At 50.4% G+C, this 18,413-nt stretch overlaps 6 protein-coding genes and 2 pseudogenes across 8 annotated transcripts, besides 2 other annotated features; 4 read left to right on the plus strand and 4 right to left on the minus strand.

Annotated features, from left to right (window-relative positions):
• Positions 1 to 229: 229 nt before the first annotated feature.
• NCS57_00835100 lies at positions 230 to 1,592 on the plus strand (annotated as a pseudogene). The gene is made up of 6 exons: positions 230 to 385; positions 445 to 589; positions 641 to 703; positions 758 to 859; positions 913 to 1,041; positions 1,102 to 1,592.
• Positions 230 to 1,592: a sequence feature.
• Positions 1,593 to 1,596: 4 nt separating this feature from the next.
• NCS57_00835200 (uncharacterized protein) lies at positions 1,597 to 2,247 on the minus strand (the record flags this gene model as incomplete). Its single annotated transcript, XM_053058169.1, has 1 exon — positions 1,597 to 2,247. The coding sequence occupies one exon, from the start codon at positions 2,245 to 2,247 to the stop codon at positions 1,597 to 1,599; it is 651 nt and encodes a 216-aa protein (XP_052912000.1).
• Positions 2,248 to 3,514: 1,267 nt separating this feature from the next.
• On the plus strand, positions 3,515 to 6,068 carry NCS57_00835300 (annotated as a pseudogene). Its single transcript has 2 exons — positions 3,515 to 5,764; positions 5,814 to 6,068.
• Positions 3,515 to 6,068: a sequence feature.
• Positions 6,069 to 6,413: 345 nt separating this feature from the next.
• Positions 6,414 to 7,148, minus strand: NCS57_00835400 (uncharacterized protein; the record flags this gene model as incomplete). Its single annotated transcript, XM_053058170.1, has 3 exons — positions 6,414 to 6,468; positions 6,520 to 6,681; positions 6,766 to 7,148. 3 exons carry the CDS (start codon positions 7,146 to 7,148, stop codon positions 6,414 to 6,416), a joined length of 600 nt encoding a protein of 199 aa, XP_052912001.1.
• A 763-nt stretch (positions 7,149 to 7,911) lies between these two features.
• On the minus strand, positions 7,912 to 8,916 carry NCS57_00835500 (uncharacterized protein; the record flags this gene model as incomplete). Its single annotated transcript, XM_053058171.1, has 1 exon — positions 7,912 to 8,916. The coding sequence occupies exon 1, from the start codon at positions 8,911 to 8,913 to the stop codon at positions 7,912 to 7,914; it is 1,002 nt and encodes a 333-aa protein (XP_052912002.1). The 5' UTR covers positions 8,914 to 8,916.
• Positions 8,917 to 9,370: 454 nt separating this feature from the next.
• NCS57_00835600 (26S protease regulatory subunit 6A) lies at positions 9,371 to 10,914 on the plus strand (the record flags this gene model as incomplete). Its single annotated transcript, XM_053058172.1, has 4 exons — positions 9,371 to 9,678; positions 9,733 to 10,148; positions 10,200 to 10,834; positions 10,894 to 10,914. The coding sequence occupies 4 exons, from the start codon at positions 9,371 to 9,373 to the stop codon at positions 10,912 to 10,914; spliced, it is 1,380 nt and encodes a 459-aa protein (XP_052912003.1).
• A 1,116-nt stretch (positions 10,915 to 12,030) lies between these two features.
• On the plus strand, positions 12,031 to 13,787 carry NCS57_00835700 (uncharacterized protein; the record flags this gene model as incomplete). The annotated part of the gene is made up of 3 exons (XM_053058173.1): positions 12,031 to 12,112; positions 12,166 to 12,528; positions 12,598 to 13,787. 3 exons carry the CDS (start codon positions 12,031 to 12,033, stop codon positions 13,785 to 13,787), a joined length of 1,635 nt encoding a protein of 544 aa, XP_052912004.1.
• Positions 13,788 to 14,502: 715 nt separating this feature from the next.
• On the minus strand, positions 14,503 to 16,893 carry NCS57_00835800 (Ribosome biogenesis protein ERB1; the record flags this gene model as incomplete). The annotated part of the gene is made up of 2 exons (XM_053058174.1): positions 16,186 to 16,893; positions 14,503 to 16,131 (listed from the first exon to the last, which is right to left on the minus strand). The coding sequence occupies exons 1-2, from the start codon at positions 16,831 to 16,833 to the stop codon at positions 14,503 to 14,505; spliced, it is 2,277 nt and encodes a 758-aa protein (XP_052912005.1). The 5' UTR covers positions 16,834 to 16,893.
• Positions 16,894 to 18,413: the final 1,520 nt, after the last annotated feature.

Genomic DNA, 18,413 nt, shown 5'->3' on the forward strand with positions numbered 1-18,413 from the left:
AAATCCCTTGTCGAGGCGAATGTGCTGATTTTAAGCTGCGGTCGCTTGCACAAACTCTTTGGATCATGATCTTGTGAGAGGGAAAAATTCCCCGACGAAACCCCGGCTAAGAAATCAGTGCCATTTCTGCGCTCTCCCAAGTGCCACCAGCTTGCTCTCAACCAACATCCTTGGGGGAAACATCTGCGGCTCATCCTTGCAAAAAAACACATAAGCAGAGATCTTCAGCTTTCACTTAGTGATGTTTCCTGCTGCTGCTCCGTCCATTTACCAGTCGCCGAAATGCTTCGTCACATACGGCACCATGGGTCATGTTGACCAAAACCAAGCTCCTAAGAAGGGCAAGCCTTGGTCGGCAATCATGTCACTGGATTTTATACACAAGGTATATTGCAATCTGTGGTCCCCGAAAACTAAATAGTACACAAGCTGAGTGGACTCCAGATCGACCTCATCCTTCCCGCAGAGGCTTGCGATGTCATCCTTGAGCAGCTCAACAACACGCAGAAGCACCCTCGATACTACAAGGTCAACATGACTCTTGGTGATATCTTACAGGGTGATTTCTTCAATGCGTACATCAAAAAGGGTATGTATGTCATTCTCGCCTACGGCCGTGTGTGCTAAGCCGGTTTCCTAGGAAATATTCTCATGCTCTCAGAGGGCAAGTCGACTGTCGGCACACTCTTCACATTACATGAAGGTACCACGCCGGACATAACATCCTAACAAGCATAAGCTCACGGTAACTCCCTAGGCACTCTCACCATGTATCTTGACAAGGAAACATATGAACGTGCCGGCTTGGTCGGGAAGCCATACGGGGCCAAGGGTGGAAGGGGATCAAAGCCACGCTGGGGTAAGAAATTGAGTGTCAAATTTCTCTTCTTCCCGAAAATGCTAATCAGACAGTTGTATCATACAACCTTCGAGACCCAACAATGTTTCGTGGGAAGAAGGGATTTGACCGGTTGATCTATGCCTGCAAGACAGTCTTCAACAAGTCCATAACCTGGCTCTTTTGTAATAACACAGAAACGAGTGAGTATCTAACCCGGAGCCTCCCTAACTATGATCCCACATTAATCTCGCGTTTCATAGCGCCAAACCCAGATCCATTACAGCAGTTCTTTCCTACAGGCTACACCTCGTCGCCAGGCATTAGTCGAGACTCCGCCGTAGTTCAACCAAGCCTAGACGTAGACCCTGAAATCCTTGCCAACATCGATCGCGAGGGCCTTGAGCATTTCGCAACAGAGTGCTACGAATGGCTGTCGCTAGTCCGTCTAGCAAGCCCACGAGTTGAACCCCAGGATAGCATTGATTCCTATCTGTCGCGATACAGCGTACCGGGAGACACCCACAACAACCGCAACGTCTGCAAGTTGAGCTGGCAAGGATTCATTTCGGCACAGTGGCTTCATGGTTTGCTTATGGACGTCCTGGCCGTGTGCCCTTCGGAAATGTGGTTCTCCCTCAGTGCCACGCGCTTCTCAAAGAGTGTCGCGGGTAACAGTGATGATCTCACCATTCTTCGGCCGTCTGTCGCAGCTGGAGAGTACATCATGTGGGAAACGAAATCCCTTGAATGAGCATCTATCCTTGCTTCGATCGCACGTTCCGCTCGTCGCCAATGCCCTCTCCCAGGATAGCGTCTTCGACCAGTTTTCGCAACTCGGCCTGGCCCTGAGGGGTGTTGAAGTCGTCGCGTCCAGCCAGCTCTTCGATCCGTCTCCGAAATTCGGGATCAATATCTTCGGGAATGTCCTGGCTCTCGTCCATCGTGCCGACAGTTACCTTCATTCCTTCCGGAGGCGGAGGAATAGCTTCAGGCAAGACGGCGGCCGCGGTTGATGCAGTGTCGTTGGCTTGCTTTGCTTCAATTCTAGCCAGGTACTCGACAACGATAGGGAAATCGCCCTCGGACTCAATTTTTTCTCGGGCTGTGAAACCTTCGGAGCCCCTGTGGTTCACATTTGCACCAGCCTCGACAAGAATCTTGGCGGCAGCCACAGTCTCGACGACGAACAGTGCGGTTTCATTGTCCTCATCTTTTAGATCGACGTCCACGTTGAACTCGCGAATAAGCGCTCGGAGGAGGTTGAGGTGATTATAGCTGGCAGCGGCGTGGACAAGAGAGTAGCCGTGTTCATCTTGTGAGGCGGCCAGGGCAGGCTTTTCTCGAAGGAGGGGCAACAACGCGGGGTCGTTATCGGCAGCCAAGAGGTACACGTTCGGGTTCGACATGTTCACAGGCAATTGAGTGTATGAGATCGAGTCGAAGATGCTGCGATGGCGCACGGTAGCTGAAAACTAAAGCGAAGTATCGGATTCTAGGTGTTCCAGGCGCAAATCGTCCAACGCGAGCTCAAATCTTTGGTGTGATGTAGAAGATTTTTGGCGGGGTAGCTTGCATGTGGCTCAGCGAATGGAGTTGAACAGGGTTCTATCTCTGTACTGTGTGCCGACCCTTGGCATAGATTCGTTATAGCCTACAAGGTGAGATGACTGGAGAAAAGAAGAGAGGGTGTAAAAGGTATTTAATTTATTGAATAGATGGGAATTGCCCACTTGGAAGTAGTGCGTCATGCCATGTCGTGCATGAGACCGCGGGGTACATCACCATGATCATGAAGATAGGATTTCGGTGCGCTCTCCAGCAGCGCAAAGGCCTTGGGGCACACCTCAAAGCATTAACCTGACACGCCGCTCACCCACCATTGAAGGGCAAGATTTGGAGTCACAAACCGACACCGAATTCTTCAACCACAAACGGTGTGACGCATTCCGCTGTCTCGGCCAGGATCTTTAGGGTAAGCCGACAGGGAGCCAGTTGGGGCACCTGGTATCGACAAGCGATCCTCATGCTACCCAAAACAACCTTGACAATCAATTCTCGCTCCTATTCCGTCGAACTAGGCGAGTAATCTCACCAGGTCCGTAAGACGAGCCAATACCCTGGGCCTTTGTTGCCTGTGTTCCCTACGGTCTGACTCATTTTAAAGACTGGAAGCACTGGCCTGAGGCGGTGCGCCAAGGCAGTTTCCAATCAATACCTAACCCACACAACCATCCGCCACCACTGCAAGCCCAGTGGCCTGAACCCGGGCATCAACCCGCAAGCTGATCATATAAAGGAGCCATATGGCTGCCATTTGATATCTACCCAAGCAGACCATATCGGACTTGGCCGTCCCTACTTGACCTCAACCTCGCGTCTCTCCAGAGGTTCTCACCCTCAGTCTAAAACGGCTTCGTCAAGCACACCCCACCAACACAGGGCGGATACCTAGATATCCTCTGGCCTCTGTCCAAGCCTTTCTTGCAAATAACTCAAGGGTAGGTGCCTATCTAAATTCCCCGAGTTTTTGAGTCTCGGAAAACAGTGCCGTGTTTTGTTTGCTTCAGCCGGGTAACTGCAGCTACTCAGGCAACCCCGATGCACAATCAAACAAACGCCTGCCCCTCATATGAGCAAGACCAACATCTTGCCTGAGGTATCACTGCTTTCCAGCTCCATATGCCCACTAACTTTCTCCTTTCACTTCGATCTCTTCTCACATCTGTCAGTAGAGCCATTACAAACCGCCGAATCCTCAGCACCCCGTCCACGGGCATCGAAAAAATGGCTGCTCCTTACATGCCCCAGGACCCCCAGGCCGTCTCGAGCCTGCTGCATGCCCTAGAGAACTCTCGGAAAGAGAAGCGACGTGGAGGATTCTCGGTCAAGAAGACGACATTTGACGTCAAGGGATCTCAGGATGGCATCCAGGTCGACTCTTGGAGGATGCAAGACTGGGACTACAAGCGACGCGACATGCCTACTTATGCTCGAGGCCTCTTTACGGCAAAGACGAGGAGGGATGGACCCGAGATCGCCGTGAGAGGCTACGACAAGTTCTTCAATACCGACGAGGTCCATGAAACAAAGTGGGAGAACATCTTCACGCGAACCCAGGGCCCCTATGAATTGACTCTCAAGGAGAACGGCTGCATCATCTTCATTGCTGGCCTTGAGGATGAGACTCTGATCGTTTGCAGCAAGCATTCTACTGGTGATCGGTCAGACATTCAGGTTAGCCATGCGAGCGCGGGTGAGCAGCGTCTCGAGCAGCAACTGGCTGCCATCGGCAAGACAAAGAGAGATTTGGCACGAGAGCTCCGCAAGAGAAATGTCACTGCTGTCGCCGAGCTATGCGATGACACATTCGAAGAGCACATTCTGGCCTACGGTCCTGATAAGGCAGGCCTATACCTCCATGGACTCAACCTCAACATGCCTGAGTTTGCCACATATCCTAGCCCCCTCGTCCAAGAGTTTGCCGACGAGTGGGCCTTTCGAAAGACGGGTCTCATCATGATGGACGACATTCAACAAGTCAAGGCTTTCCTCGAAGAAGTGGCCGAAACGGGAGCCCACGATGGCCGTGATGTGGAGGGTTTCGTCGTCCGCTGCAGAATGTCCCACGACCCCTCTTCGGTCCCCTACCGTGACTGGTTCTTTAAGTACAAGTTTGAGGAGCCTTATCTCATGTACCGCCAGTGGCGAGAGTGCACCAAGGCCTTGATCTCCGGAAAACAACCCAAGTTCAAGAAGCACACCAAGATCACCGAGGAGTACTTGCTTTACGCTCGGAGGCGTCTGGCCGCGGATCCCAAGCTGGCCAAGGAGTACAACAACAATCACGGCATTATCTCCCTACGTAACGATTTCTTGAACTTCAAGAACCTCAAGGGCGCAGATGCAGCCAATATGGACGAGCTGGATCCCCTTGTCATGACTGAAGTCACTCGTGACGTGATCCTATGCCCCATTGCTACCATCGGATGTGGAAAGACGACAATTGCTATGGGCTTGACGCACCTCTTCGGATGGGGCCATATTCAGAACGACAACATCTCGGGCAAGGGCCGTCCTCCTCGGTTTACGAAGCTGGTATTGAATGAGCTCAACGACCATGATGCTGTGATTGCAGACCGAAACAATGCACAGAGACACGAACGAAAGCAAATTATCACTGATGTCAAGCTTCAGCATGCCACAGCCAAGCTTGTTTGCCTCAACTTCAAGCACGACGAGGAGTCGATCGATGCAATCCGCCAAGTCACCCAGGAGAGAATCATTGCTCGAGGAGATAACCACCAAACTATCCATGCCGCAAGCGACAAGGACAAGTTCCTCGGTGTTATGGAAGGATTCATCAACAGATTCGAACCTTGCAACCCCCACGCCCGCCCAGACGACGGCTTTGATGTCGTTATTGATCTCGACCCAACGGCGGGCAGTCGACAGAATCTCGAGACCGTTGTCACACAGTTGCACAAGTTCTTCCCGAACCTGGTCAAGGAAGTCCCTTCACCCGAGGCACTTGACGATGCCATTGAATTCGCCCTGGGATACAAGCCTGACTTCAGGCATGACATTCCTGATCGTGGCAAAAAGAACAATAAGCAGCAGCAGCAACAAACGAAGGCAGAGAAGAAGAGGAAGATGGAGTATTTGTCTGTTTCTGTCTCCAGTCAAGAGGTTAATGCTGTCCTAGAGCGAGCTTTCAAGGGCGCAGATTCATCAACTTCCCGGTTCTACATGCAACTGAAACAGACACGGCGTGTGCAGCCCAAATTCCACGTTACTCTACTGCACCGAGCGGCTAGCAAGGACCACCCTGATCTGTGGCACAAGTACACTCTACTTCAAAACCAAGTAGAGGCGACTGGAAACGCCGAAGGAAAGCTGGGAGAGTGCGATGTGATGCTCGAGCGGGTAAGTCTTACGACTGGTAATTCTAGATGAAGGCCCTAACTTTACGCAGGTTGTGTTCGATGACCGCATCATGGCCATCGTTGTCCGCCTGTCAGATCAAGATGATCAGTGGCAGTGTGTCAACCGTGTCGCTCACATCACGGTTGGAACTCGAGATGACTCGGTGAAGCCAAAGGAGAGCAACGATTTACTTGCCCGATGGTTGGAAGTGGGTAGCTCCCCAGAAACCCAGATTGGCGAGATCGTCTTCACCGAAAAGCCGGTACTTAAGGGCACAGTTGCACCCGTACTGGCAAGATTTTGAAGGGAAAATACAGCTTTCATGGGCTGGGGAGACATCTAGAAGGAAAGCGGCGTCGCCATGTGGAATTTCGGCAGTTGAAATTGGGACTGTAGAACGAAACACAACTAGAAGGGCTTTCCGCTACCCAAATCATGGTTGAATCGTAACGTCATTGCTTTGAGCGGTGTATTGCTTCTAGCTGCACCTGTTCCAGGCATGTAAAAGGGTCTCTATGATCGCACCAAAAATCACATCTCCCGCACTGAGGTCCATGTCTCGCATCCATTAATTGCAAAGGGGTATTCTAGGTTCATAACTAAACAGAGAGCCAGTTGACACACCGACTCTGTTGAAACACTTCGCTTTCTACTCATCATCAAGGAATCGGCTTGCTAAGGCCCCAAAGAAGGGCACTTCGAATCTGAGAGAATATTAGTGGTGATGCCGTCTTGCATGGCTGTGCAGCACATACCTATCCAGTATCTCGGCATCTCTATACGCCCTTAGTGTAAGGACGGCGATTAACGCAATATCACAGAGGAAGAACAGCCAACTCAGGAAGGTTGACCATGCGAAGACAAGATGGAAGATCATAATGGCGGTGAAGAGCAGCGCTGATTGCCAAGCATGAAATCTGAAGGGAAGGTTAGCACCTGGTATAATTTCTGTGCATTTCTATCATGCACAGCTTCGAAACTCTTGGCAAGCGTGAACATACCTCACATAGTCGCTGTTTCGTTCTAGTATGAGGAGTATGATTGCTCCAAGGGGTGGGAACGCGACATATGCCAGGCAAGCTTCATAGTCGAGGCGCATTCCCAAACTTGTATCAAACTCGCTGACCTCTGCAGCGGGATATGCTCCGGGCATGGTACTTGAAGCTCCAAAGGCCCTGTTGTCAGGGCTAATGGCAGCCCATCCAGCGGACTGTCCATCAAAACCTCCCCATCCTCGTTGTGGCTGGGGGTGTTGTAGGGGCGGAGGGGAAGCGACCGGGGAGAAGGATCGTCTAGCGTCGTAGGAGGGTCGGGGAGAGGCGTGTTCGGGAGAGGTCACGCGCGAGTGCTCGGGCGGAGAGGATTGATAGGGTGCGAAGTCCATGGTCGGAGAGAATACGTTGGTTTTCTATGAAAGGGCGGAGAATGGCATCGACAGACTGTGCGGTGAGGCGAGATATATATCGGAGCAACAATCGCTGAGGTCCGGCGCAAAAGAGATCTCGTTTGCGAGTGGGACAGACGGATGGCCAACGTGGGATACAGTTGCTGGTGGGAGGTTGACGTGCGGCCTTGGAGGGTAGAAAGGTGTCGCAATTGGAAGCGAGAAGCTCCAATGAACGAAGAGACCAAGGTGATGCAGTGGGCGATTATCGGAGGAGGCGATGATGCAAATGCAAGATGGGATCAGTCGAGGAGCGAGGCGGGGTGGGCGCGAGATGGATGGAGGTTGCTCGAGCTCCTCGTGTAAATGTGAGGTGACGACGCCGTGATAGGTAGCTCCCAGCCACACGCATGAGTCCCAGCCACAGTTCCAGCCAACGGCTGTCAACGAGTCCTTCAGCCAATCAGCCTTTTGACCGCCAACTTCAACCCTTGAGTTGAGATTTCTTAAATGTCCATGGTAGGCGTGAAGTTGAAGATGCTGGGGCTCTTTTTAGACTTGTGGTCAACGGTGTGTAGGATCACTGCGGTCGAAAGCTACATAGCCATGCTACCAGACCCTCTATGAGACGGATACAACATCCCAAGCCGCCTTTCATGTTCAACGGGTGAGATCGCCCCGTATAGTGTTCGTACATTTACACATACACTGCCCTCATTGGGCGTTTTAGTGGTACATCAAATCCATCAAATCCACGCTGGATTTATTCTCCCTCCTTCTTTCCTCCATTGGCCTCTTCCTCGAGTTGGCCCTTTCTGCCCTCCAGTGCTAACCAGAGGCTTCTGCTTCCACCCTCCAATGTGCTGGTGATGCCCAGACCAGCGCCTTGGAGCATAGCCACAAGCTGTGCTCGCAATCCATCCAGGCCACCCTCGATACCGCCAACCCAGTTGATGCCTGACTGATCAAAGATCTTGCCCTCGACACGGCCGCCGACAAGGAGAAGCTTGGCCAGGCCGTTCTGGCAAATGGCATCGTGGTAACCGGGGCTCTTCTTTCTTGTGGGAGCTGGGAACTGGCCAGGAACAGGAGCCAGAACACTCAGTGCGGCGGCCACATGGGCTGGAGACACCGCAGGAAGCACCAGGGCAGCCAAGGGGCCGACTAGGAGGGGCTGGATCTGGGCAAAGTTCGAATCCTCGGGGATTTCAGCCTTCTTAATCGCATCGTACGCAGCTGCAGACAAATCGTGGACTACTGGACCACGAGTCGTACGGGCAGTCGTTGCTGATGCAGCAGCAGCCTCCGGATCATAGAATTCGACGAGCTTAAGAGCCACCCGTAGCATGTTGGTCCTGAGGACCTGCAATTGGACGAGGGGAGTGATATCTACTGGTTCAGTACCAGGAGCAGCGCTAGGCGGAGGGACGGCGGACAAAGCTTTCTTCAGCTCTCGTCGAACAGCAGCCCATTCCACCGCTGTGAGGTTGCTGTGCTGGAAGAACAGAATCAAGGGTGTGGTGCGGAGAAGTGATGTGTAAGTTCGGATCAGCTGACTCTTCCTTGTCTCAACTGGCCGGGCACTCGGGGGCTTCGTCGCGGGAGCATGATCGATAGGCTTTCGAACTTCGGAAACGGCGGCGGAGTGGATTGACGTCGTCGAGAGGGTGCGAAGAGCCAAAGCCCATGACTGCTGTGGGAGATGGGACTCTCTGCGCAATTGGCGCAGGCAGGGCGCGGCAGTCCTCGATACCCGGGAGGCCATAATGACTAAGCGCAAAAGAAGCAGGTTAGCATGAGAAACCCCAATGGTTGGAGTCGAGGTCTGCACATACGTGAATTGAGACTGTTGCTGGCTCGTCCTCCAGATCAAAAAATCCACGAGCATCACAGCCGTCGATCACCAATTGCGAGCAACAGGCAAAGTGGGCCGTGCACCCGGATCAACCCACCGCCGCTCCCCGGCCACCTGCAAGGCCACTGGGGCCAATGCCGAGCTGTGCTGTGGCTCTGTGCCAACCAGGCTGATTACGCGCGACCTGACTGCCTGCCTCAACAGCTTCGTCTTGGAGACTCGGGTGCAGTAATAGCTTTCACCTCCTCAACCCACGGCCGACTTCCAACATCGACATACATAAACCTCCCACCTGTCGCGCCGACCTCATCCCTTAATTAAACCATTTTTCTTTCACCAAAACCGATACGTAACGCTACATTCCATCATGTCGACTCTCGAGGAGCTGGACGATTTTGATCACAGAGAGAAGGAGGAGGACAAGAGAGATGGTGGCGACAAGAACCAGAAGAAGCCTAGCGATGGCGATGCGGACATGAAGGATGCCGAAGAGGAGCAAGATGATATCCTTGACGACGAGATTCTTGGACTCAGCACACAAGACATCCTAACCCGCAAACGGTTGCTCGAGAACGACTCTCGCATTATGAGGAGCGAGTATTCCCGATTATCACACGAGAAGGCCGCCATGGCGGAGAAGATCAAGGAAAACGTCGACAAGATTGCCAACAACAGGTTGGTTTTTCATCTTCTGTGGGCTTGGTAATGGTTATAGCTAACCTGAGGCAGGCAACTCCCCTACCTGGTTGGCAACGTCGTGGAGCTACTTGATCTTGACCCAACTGCTGAGTCGTCTGAGGAGGGCGCCAACATTGACCTGGACGCTACCCGAGTCGGAAAGTCGGCCGTCATCAAAACATCTACCCGCCAAACAATCTTTCTCCCCCTGATCGGTCTCGTCGATGCGGATAAGTTGAAGCCTGGTGATCTTATTGGAGTCAACAAGGACTCATACCTCATTCTGGACACCCTCCCCGCCGAGTACGACAGCCGCGTCAAGGCCATGGAGGTGGATGAAAAGCCCACAGAACAGTACACCGATGTTGGTGGACTGGACAAGCAGATTGAGGAGCTTGTGGAAGCTATCGTTTGGCCTATGAAGGAGGCTGAGCGATTCAAGAAGATTGGCATCAAGGCCCCTAAAGGTACGCTAATGTTGGTCCACCGACTCTTTTCGCTGTGCTAACTGGTTCCAGGTGCACTGATGTATGGCCCCCCCGGTACCGGAAAGACCCTCCTCGCCCGAGCTTGTGCAGCACAGACCGATGCTACATTCCTGAAGCTGGCAGGACCTCAACTGGTCCAGATGTTCATTGGAGATGGCGCCAAGCTCGTTCGAGACTGCTTCGCCCTGGCCAAGGAGAAGGCTCCCGCAATCATCTTCATCGACGAGTTGGACGCCGTCGGCACCAAGCGATTCGACAGTGAGAAGAGTGGTGATCGTGAGGTGCAACGAACCATGCTGGAGTTGCTGAACCAGCTTGATGGTTTTGCATCCGATGACCGGATCAAGGTCCTCGCCGCCACGAACCGTGTCGATGTGCTCGACCCTGCGCTGCTCCGTTCTGGTCGATTGGATCGCAAGATTGAGTTCCCCTTGCCGAACGAGGAAGCACGTGCCCAGATCTTGAAGATTCACTCCCGCAAGATGAAGGTCGACCCGGGTGTGAACTGGGGCGAACTTGCGCGAAGCACGGACGAGTTCGGCGGTGCTATGCTGAAGGCTGTGTGTGTGGAGGCCGGCATGATCGCCCTGCGGTCAGGCAAGAATAAGATTGGACACGAGCATTATGTTGATGCCATCGCCGAAGTCCAGGCCAAGAAGAAGGACGTAAGTTACACACCACCTAGCCCAACCCACATGGCCAAGTCGCTAACTCAGGGGTACAGACAGTCAACTTCTACGCTTAATTGTGCTGATGATTGGGGATGTCATGGGCTGGGATATAGGCCATGTAAGCCTAGGCGCTGGGGAATAGAGAAGGCAGCGGCATCCATAGATCAATGTAACAGTATCTCGCAGCGAATGCCCGCCTGTTTCGAGGCACGAAATTATGCAACACCCAATCGCTTGGTTAACTTGTCCCAGCAACCAAGTCCCATACTCACCAGGTGAAACCCCCTGATGAGGCGCATATGTGGTGAATGTCAGTAAGAAAGATGTGGAGATTGTTAGAAGCTACAGTCAACATGGGTTTTGTAGCCGACGGTGATTTATTGAAGTAGTGGAAGCCTGAAGGTACAGTCACTTGCTCAGGTACTGCCTCCAAAAAGACGTCTTCACGCAGGAAGCAAAGGCCACCCCCGGAGCTTTTGTTCCATTCAAGGATCGAGATTGCCCATCATTGCAGTCGGATTAACCGTTGGAGCAAGCATGTGCCTCGCACGAGTCGATGTTTGGCAGCGGAGGGTACCGATTTGTGCAGTGTGGCCTTAGGTAATCTCACGCTTTCCCTCGTTGGGCCTGGAGCTTGTGCGGGGCTGATCGGTGAACTACGTCATGGTGGCACCCATATTGGCTCTCATCCAAGGTCTGTTTGTTCAAACAGCATCGCGATGATGAACGATGGACGATGATGATGCCGGTGGTGACGCTGACGAGGCGGAAGAGCCCCTCGCTTTGTGCGAACGGACAGGTAGCCCGATACAGGACCCAGTGAAACCATTTGGTGCCTTGTTTCATGATTTGATGAGCTCATGCATAGGTATCCAGTACCTTCTGCCGTGTGTGCAGAGCTGCCAGATTCCAGCCACCCACGACAACGGCACAGTGACGTGATAGATTCCTCAGTTCGTGGCTTGCTCTCTCTCCCAGCTTCCTTCCTTCCCGCCCACATCCATCTCCCTTGATGCGTATTTGTTTTCATTCCTTTCCCCTCCATCAACAAAAACCACCCACATCGTCGCGGCCATTTCTCTGTGATATCCCTTCCTATTCTACTCTAACCTATTGCCCGACAATCTGTTGTGCTTCTACTCGCAACAAAGTGCAGCGATTCCTAACCTGCAGAACCAGACGCAACCACGATGCGGTTCTTGACTGCCCTCTCTGTCGTGGCGGTCGCCAACGGCGTAGCCGCCAGCACATGGTTCCCCGGCTCTAAGCCTGGCAAGTTAACTGCCTTGTGCTATAACAAGCTGCTTGTAACTAACAGAATGTAGTCTACAATAAATGGCACGAGACCGAGTTGGAGCGCTGGCTCTCTGATCACGACATCCCCTATCCCACTCCCGCCGATCGTAAGGACCTGGAAACACTTCTCGAGAAGAACTGGGATGCCTATGTCGTCTCCCCATACAACAGCTGGGACACCGCCCAGCTGAGCTCCTATTTGCAAGCCAAGGGCAAAGAGACCCAGGAAGAGGCCGCTGCCACCAAAGACAGCTTGCTGTCCCAGGTCAAGGCCAACTGGTACGAGACTGAGGACAATGCCCAGTCTGCTTGGCTCAACGTTCGAGACTGGATCCTCGACACATGGACTGAGAGCCAGTTGAAGGCTTTCTGTGACAAGAATGGTATCCCCGGTAAGCCAGCTCTCTCAGCTAATGACTTGTCCCCTGAATATTTTGACGGTACTGACCAAGCCCTTGCAGTCCCCCAGCCTCGTCAGCGAGACACTCTTCTCCAGAAGGCCCGTTCCGGTTACGAGACTGCTGCTAAGAAGGCTAATGAGGCTACTTCGTACCCTGGAAACTGGCTGTATGAGAGTTGGTCTGAGTCTGATTTCAAGGAATGGCTCGACACCCATGGTTTCCCTGCTCCCCAGCCAATGACCCGCGACAAGCTCATTGCCTCTGTGCGCCGCAACTCTCGCCTTGCCTACCTCCGAGCTCAAGACCAAGCCGCCAGCGCCACGGCCAGCGCCCAGGCTGCCTACGCTACGTTGACTGACATGATCATTGACGCCTGGAGCGAGTCTCAGCTCAAGGAGTTCTGTGACAAGAATGGCATCGCTGTGCCTCAGGGTACCAAGTCCAACGAGCTCCGCGCTTTGGTCCGCAAGCACCGTGCCGATATCCTAGGAGACAACATTGCTGGTAGTGCTTCCTCCGCCTTTGGTGCGGCCACCTCCAACGCGCAGAACCAGTACGCCAAGGCTACCGACAGTGCCTCGCTCGCCGCTCAAGACGCTTTCAACAAGGCTGTTGGCACGTGGTCTGACAGCCGACTCAAGGCCTACCTCGATGCTCGCGGCGTTCCTGTTCCCCAGGGATCCAAGAAGAATGACCTCGAAGCTCTTGTTCGCAAGAACTCGCACGTCGCCGCCCACGGAGGCAACGCGTGGACTTTCGATGACTTCAGCTACGAGAACCTCAAGAAGTACATCTCCAGCCAAGGTGATGCAACTGCGAAGAAGGTCGTGGACAAGAAGGATGCCAGCCGTGATGAGCTTTACAGTGCCGCCCAATCGGCCTACTCTTCTGCCTCATCCGCTGGCGGATCTACTTGGGCTTCTGCCACCAACTACCTCACAGCTGCGACTGCGTCTGCTAAGCAAAGCGCCTTCGACCAGTGGACTGAGACCGACCTCAAGGCGTATCTCGACAGCTATGGTGTGCCCGTCCCCCAGGGTTCCAAGATCGAGGATCTGAAGGCTCAGGCCCGGAAGCAGTCTACGTACTTCAAGTACGGCACCAACTCTCCCGCGGAGACTTTCTTCGCTAAAATCGGAGAGACTTGGAACTGGATCACCAGCCAACTCAAGATTGGTGGTGAGGCTGCCAAGCAGAAGGCTGCTGAGACGGAAGAGGATGCCAAGGAGAAGATTCGTGAGGAGCTGTAATGCCGTTTGGCATGGCGTACTGGATGAAATGAAGACATCCTCTGAGCAACACTGTGTTGCGGTTGAAAGACGCCAGGCCGGTGTTTCGGCATCTATCAGCGTGAAGAAAAGGCAAGAAGATGATGATGAGATCCAAGTGATCGGATATCACTTAATTACTGGTTTCGTGCAGGCTGCGATTTTGCGCTTCGTTTGCTTTAGCAAGTAGTCATGTATTATGAATTGCCCTATGAATTCTTGACCCTGGCGCTTCTTGACGAATGTGAGATGTGTTGCATATGGAGCTGTCGCGTAGGGTGCCGATGTGAATGTGAAGAAGAATCAACAAGGGTATTTCTTGTATGATAAAACCTCGATGAAGTGTTGAGCATCGTGTGTCAACTGGACAATTGTGGTGTAATCTCAATCGCGGCTTCTAATACGCAGACACGAGCTTCACCGGCTATGTCCGTAGTAATAGAGACATGGTTAGATGGAAATACAATCAGCTAGACTATGGTCAGAGTAGTCTACAGTTTGGAGCGCGACCAAGTCCTGAAGAGGAAAAGGGACGGTTTGCGAGTTTGGCTCAGGTGTCACAGAACAAGACTTAAAGCATGGAGCGAACAACTATATTTGACATCTTTTTTAACATCCTAACGCCATCGCTGGTAGAACCCATCGTGGGCCTAACTGCCCTTGGAGGTACCCTTCTATCTGGACGATGTCCTGCAAATTACGCCCAAAGCCTGCAAGTTCCATCCGCACCAGCGCTGAGGCACCAGGGGTGCTTGGGATGCCAGTCAACGTCCAGAACACCAAGCTTGTTGATGACCTTGTGGCCTCGGAGCATCTTGACAGGCACAATCGTGGCGTTCTCCATAAGATCGCTGACAACCTTGCCGTGGAAGATCTGGAGGGTTCCGTCATCACTGGCATCCGCGAAGAGCGGTAGGCTGCGGTGATACTTGACGGCTCGGATGGCCTCAGGGTGGAATCTCATGGTCTTGTATGGGCGAGCGGACAGATCCAAATCATGCCACAGCAATCTTCGGTCATAAGAACCAACGATGAGGTTGTCGCCGCCGGGGTGGACATCAAACGAGGAGATCCATCGGGCGCCAGGTTGGACAACCTTGACAAGCTCTTGTCGCTGCAGATCGTAGCAGCGGATCATTCGTTGGGTTGCAACAAAGAACAGGGGTCTTGAGGGATGGAACTGGGCCGTCTGGGCAAGACCGGGGAGCTTGCGGAACGGAATCTGACTGAGGTGCTTGGAGAGGGTGTGGATGGCCACAGAGCTTCGTTGTCCAGTGGGAGAGACGGAACACAGGAACTCGCCTCGCCTGTGCCAGCTGATCACCTTGATCAAGGACCTGACAGTGGCCTTGAGGAGTACACCAGCATCCTCGAGCTTAGCTCCAGGCCTTGACCACTTGGCCGGAGGATCCTTCTTCACTCCATTGGCCGCGGCGGGTTGCGCGCCGTTTGTTGCATATCCAAAACCAGCATCGAGGACTTCGCGGCTCGCCTTTTCCACGGCGTCGCTTGCGACTGAAGGAATCATGAAGAAGAGATCTTCACCAGCTGCCGCGGCCAAGATGAAAGTCTCCTTGTTGGGGCGCCATCGAACAACGTTGACAGGCTCCTCGCTGCTCAGCTTGGCCATCCATTCCTGATGGCCGTTGAGGCCCCAAACGCGGACAGTACCATCGTCGCCTCCCGATGCCACAAACTCGCCGTCAGGGCTGAATGCCACAGAGCGCACACGACCCTCGTGACCTCGGAAGATTGTCTGGTTGAGAGTAGGGAAGGGCTTGAGGTCTTCGGGCCGAGGGAGCTTGGGCAGAAGAGAGTTGGGGTCGATGTTGAGCCTGTTCTTCCTGATTCGAGGGGCCAGGTACAAGTCCAAGCACCGTTCAAACCTCTCCTTGACAAACTCGCCGTAGCCAGGGACCTTCCGGAGAGAATCGAATTTCTCGGGGAGGTATTCCTTCTCTCTCTCCTCAGGATCCTGGCTCTTCCAAGCCTCCTTCTCTTCCTCAGTAGGCAGGTATTCCGGCGGGGGGTTGTAGCTGAGATCGTATCCAGGGGGGGCCAGCTTGGGCGCGGGAATGTTCATGACGTGAGGATCCTGAGGCTCCTCGTTGGCCCATACGTCGTAATAGACTTCCTCCTTTTCCTCCTCTTCTCGTTGCCGCTCCTCCGGAGGCTTGTATGGAAGGATTCTTCCCTCCTTGATCGCCCGGACCAGTTTCGCGACACGCTTCGCTTCGTGTTTTGAGGGAACAAAGCGACGCTTCGGCTCGGGTGCTGCGCTCAGAGGCATCTTCTCCTCGATACCAGTGAAATACGGGACCATGTCCTGGAAGAGGTTAGCAACGCTCGACAACCACCCATGGATGGGTTAGAGACTCACAGGATAAGGATCGTAACCCTCATCAGGAACTTCGTTCATCTGAAGTCGCTTGAGAAGTTCGAGCTCATCTTGGCTAAGATTCAGAGGCTTTCCGGTCTCTGGATCTGTCAAGCCAGTCCAACCCTTGGGAATCTCGATGCTGTCGAGGAGGGCATCGAGCGCCTCGCCCGTGGCGGGGCGCATAATTTTCTTTCCATTGATGTCATACCCGATGTGAGGATACGAGTCGTAGAAAGAGAGAGGGATATTGCCGATCGTGTTCGCGGGGCCTTGGGCATCTGAGTCGTCGCTGTCATAGACAGGGTCGACCTCGGCATACTCATAGCGCTCGCCTCCATTCGCATCCTTCACGACGCGGTAGTTCGGCTGATCGTCCTCGTCATCCAGACTGGGAAGCGCTCGCGCGCTGTCGCCAAGCTCAGAGGAGGCATCGTCGCTATGCACCTCTTCGTCTTCGTCTTCGTCGGGGTCTTCTACATCCTCATCAGAAGACAGGCCGTCAAGGTCATCGAACTCGTCTTCGTCAACCTCGGAGTCGTCTTCGCTCTGGGAGAGTACGCCGTCTAATTGAACGCCAGCAAGATCATCGTCAGCTGGGGCGGCCTCAGAAGGCCCTTTTCTTTTGCGAGAGGCTATTAATGGCGCCATTGGCGGGTTGTGGGCGAAAGAACAGTGGTGGGTGTAACTTTGGTCGAGAAAGAATTCAAACTGATGCACCGCATTGTGAAGACATATTTTTTTTCTAGGCACGATAAGATAAGAAGGTAAAGTGGATCTGCCATACGCAAGCCACACTTGGAAATAAACCAAAGTGGGGTAAGTGATTTAAAGGTATTATTAGCCCCCCCCCCTACTTAAAAAGCTAAAAGAGTAATATAGTTATTTTTAAAAGATATTAAGATATAATATATAATAAAAATAATTACTTATAATTATTATATTAAATTTAAAAAATTAATAATAAAATATTTTTAAGAAAAATAATTTTTAAAAATATTAAGTAATTAAAATAGCTTTAATTAAATATTATATATAGAAAAATATTTTAAATCTTTATAATTAAATTATTATAAAAAACTTAATAAATTAAAATATTATATAACATATATAATAAGCAAGTATCGCAATTAAGCAAGCATCGCATTTTACCCTATAGTGGGATTTATACTAAATTTTAAAATAGCTTTAAAAATTCTAAGAAATTTAGCTTAAGTTTCTATTAGCTTATAACTTATAATTAGATTAATTAAGCTAAAATAAATCTATTATAATTTCCTAGAAATTTTAAAAAAATCCCTTATAAGGTAGTTTAAAAAAAAGGCTATTCGCACTATATGTATAGCTTTTTCTCTATATAGGAATTTTTTAAAAATCCTAGAAAATTATATATAGTTTATCTTAAAGTTAGATTTATTAAAACTTTCTCTTTAAATCTATAGCTATTTTATTATAGTTTTTATTAAGCCTTAAAATTTAGAAATTTAATACATAATATAGATGCGACGCGTACTTAATTGCGACGCTTACTTATTATATATATTATACTATATTTAATTTAAATAATATTTTTTATATCTAAGGTATTATTTTTAATATTTAATTAAATATTTTATATATTTCTTATAAAATAAATACTTAGATATATTAAAAATTTTAATAATTATAATATATATATATAGTAAGTGCACTAGATAAGTAAGTATATTAAAAATCCCTTAATTTATATTTTTTTTATTTAATTAATTAATTCTTAATTACCTAGTATATTATCTATTAATAATAAGGCTAGATTACTTCTTATACTTTAAGCTATTTAAAATAACCTAAGTTTAAAGCTCTAATTAACTATAAGGCTTTACTAGGTTAGCTATTATACCTTATATTATCGCTATAATAATATTTAGTCTTAATATAATATAATCCCGAAATTATATAAACTCTTAGATCTAGAGGAATAGATATTTATTTAATTTATTTTTAACCCAAATTTATAAAGATTTCCTCTTTAGCTTTATAATATAAAAGAAATAATTAATTAATTACTTATTAACTATAATATATTACTTATTAATATATATTAGGCTTTAAACTTTATTAAGTAATACCTATACCTTAAGATATATTTTTTTTAAAAATATAATTATTAAAAAACTAAATATAAAAATCTAATTATTATTTATAATTAATTTTAGCTTATAATAAATATAATTATAAAATATAATATTTAA

This window comes from Fusarium keratoplasticum, chromosome 6 (assembly GCF_025433545.1).
Source record: "Fusarium keratoplasticum isolate Fu6.1 chromosome 6, whole genome shotgun sequence".
Taxonomy (NCBI): domain Eukaryota; kingdom Fungi; phylum Ascomycota; class Sordariomycetes; order Hypocreales; family Nectriaceae; genus Fusarium; species Fusarium keratoplasticum.